This window comes from Pyxicephalus adspersus, chromosome 4 (genome assembly GCF_032062135.1).
Source record: "Pyxicephalus adspersus chromosome 4, UCB_Pads_2.0, whole genome shotgun sequence".
In the NCBI taxonomy this organism is placed as follows: Eukaryota; Metazoa; Chordata; class Amphibia; order Anura; family Pyxicephalidae; genus Pyxicephalus; species Pyxicephalus adspersus.
In genome coordinates this window covers 82,930,664-82,932,775 of record NC_092861.1, presented here as the reverse complement: position 1 = coordinate 82,932,775, position 2,112 = coordinate 82,930,664, and the positions used below count along the sequence as shown (strand labels likewise).

The 2,112-nt window shown below is 35.9% G+C and overlaps 1 protein-coding gene across 5 annotated transcripts in view; it reads left to right on the top strand.

The window, feature by feature from the left end:
* The window catches only part of CEP85L (centrosomal protein 85 like), a 99,940-nt gene that overhangs the window by 88,077 nt on the left and 9,751 nt on the right, over positions 1–2,112 (top strand). For 4 of the 5 annotated variants that reach the window (XM_072408813.1, XM_072408815.1, XM_072408812.1 and 1 more), the window contains 2 exons: positions 698–815; positions 1,714–1,764. In XM_072408813.1, coding sequence (XP_072264914.1) covers positions 698–815; positions 1,714–1,764 — 169 coding nt within the window. The remainder of the gene's footprint in view (positions 1–697; positions 816–1,713; positions 1,765–2,112) is intronic. The other variant, XM_072408814.1, reaches the window with a different exon arrangement.

Here is a 2,112-nt window from a genome sequence, read left to right as displayed (position 1 = left end):
GTAATAAAAACAGAGGTTCCCCATCTAAACACCCAGATTGCTCTTTGGAATACAGATGTTATTGAGATGAGTGGAAGCTTCCCCCTAACAGAGCTTTCTTCCTGCCTTGTTTATGTTGGTACTTTTTGTACTCCTTGACTTTCTCCTTAATCAGTGGCCTTACACAGGAGTATTTTCTGCAGCCGCCCCTTGGACAAAAAGTCACAGTGCCAAGCAAATTTATTTAGAAAACCTAAATATTACCAGATATTAGAAGTTCTATTTCATTTAGTTATAACTAGAAAGTGATTACAGGCACTGCATACCCTTCCTCATGAAAAAAAGAATACCTTTAAAGGTTACATACACACATTTAAAATGTATGTCAGCCATTCAGCGTCATTTAGTGTGGAGACCACCAGGATATTTTAGAATAAGGCATCTCAATGAATTATAAAGGTGAATCCACATGTTTTTATTTAACATATTTGCTAATCTTGGTCAACTTTCTGCCCAATAAAGTCATAATAAATAACCTTTGGCCAACCTAAAATGACCAGTAATTACTGCCAGTAGGTTTTACTCAATTACCCACCAAACTTATAATGAAATATGTCATGGCTTTGAAAGATATGAAAAATTGCACCTACTGTTTATGATTTTAAATGATTTTTTATTAAAGGTTACCTTCAGGTTCAGCATAATATTTCTCTTACAGCTTACAGCAAAAAGTTCAAAAATGTCTAGAAGATGGTGTCCGAATCCCTATCTTGGATGCAAAACAACTCCAGGAAGAAAATGAGCGACTTCGAGAGCAGAATGAACGTGCAAACAAGGTAATAGATTAGGGAAACCCATCCTTGTATGCAGAAAAGCAGCTCTGGGATTTGAAAGGTTCTTGTAGACTGGTGTTGGTGGACCTTACCAAATTCATTAAAAAAAACTGTGTTTGATCTGCTTTGAATGCTAAGCAAATACATCTCAATAGGGCTTTATGAAAACAAATGGGACTTATTATTTTACTAAACTCTTATTTTCTAATTATTTCACTGCATTTATTATTTTAAGCAAACACTCATCTATACCAGGTTAATTTACTTCCATGAATGTTTTAAAACCAGCCAAAGTTTTCTTTTTGTGAATAGCATGGGAAAAAGTAAAATTTCCTGCCTATGTTGACAAATAGAGAAAGGATGTTGCCAAGAAGATACATACTGCATTAAAAACATTCAGAATGTTTACCATTTATTGTGTTTTTGTTTGTGCCTTTGCCTATGTTTAGGTGACTTCTTGCGCTGACAGAAAGGGAAAATGCTTTTCTAAACATTTTCATACGCATGTACATGGATTGTACATCGTGTGCAAGCAGCTGCATGTTTAAAGACTTATATAGATGGTACCTTTTACTTCCAATGGTAAATCTATAGGGGTGGCAGGGGGTGGTAAGCCATCCCTGGATGCTCCAACCTGTGCTTGGCAACGCTGCCGCCAACACCCAGCTGAAAAAAAAAAAGATTAAAAAACATTGAGTTACTCGATCAAGTGTTATCTTTTTATTGCGTAGTAAGACTGTTATGGGAAAAATGTCAACTGTTTGCAATAATATACTTTATGGGTTTCATTTTGAACCATTGTGATAATACCAAGAAAAATGAAGGTTGCAAGGAGCTTCTATATGTTGAAGCACCCCAAGCATAAGAATGTAATTTGTAAACATACTGTTCTGTCTTTTAGGTCATAGACAATCAACAACACCAAATTGACAACTTGACTGCAGAAATTCAGGTATGAACCAGTAGTTGAATATTAGTACAATGTTTCATAATGAAAACGCAATAAAGGAAAGCAAATATGCAAACAAAACCTCTTGTTGGCTAACTGATCGTATGATCTACTGTCTAAAAAGCACTTTAGACAGTATTTCATGTTGGTATGCATTATTGAATATAGACTATAGAAGTTGTTCTGTTTTTAAGTCCTGTGGGTCATTACCTAACATTATAATAACCTAACTGCATGTTTTTGGAATGTGTGGAGGAAACCCACGTAAATATGGGGTGAACCTGCAAACTCCATGCAGATAGTGTCCTGGCTGAGATTTGAACCTGGGACCTAGCGCTGCAAAGGCCAGAG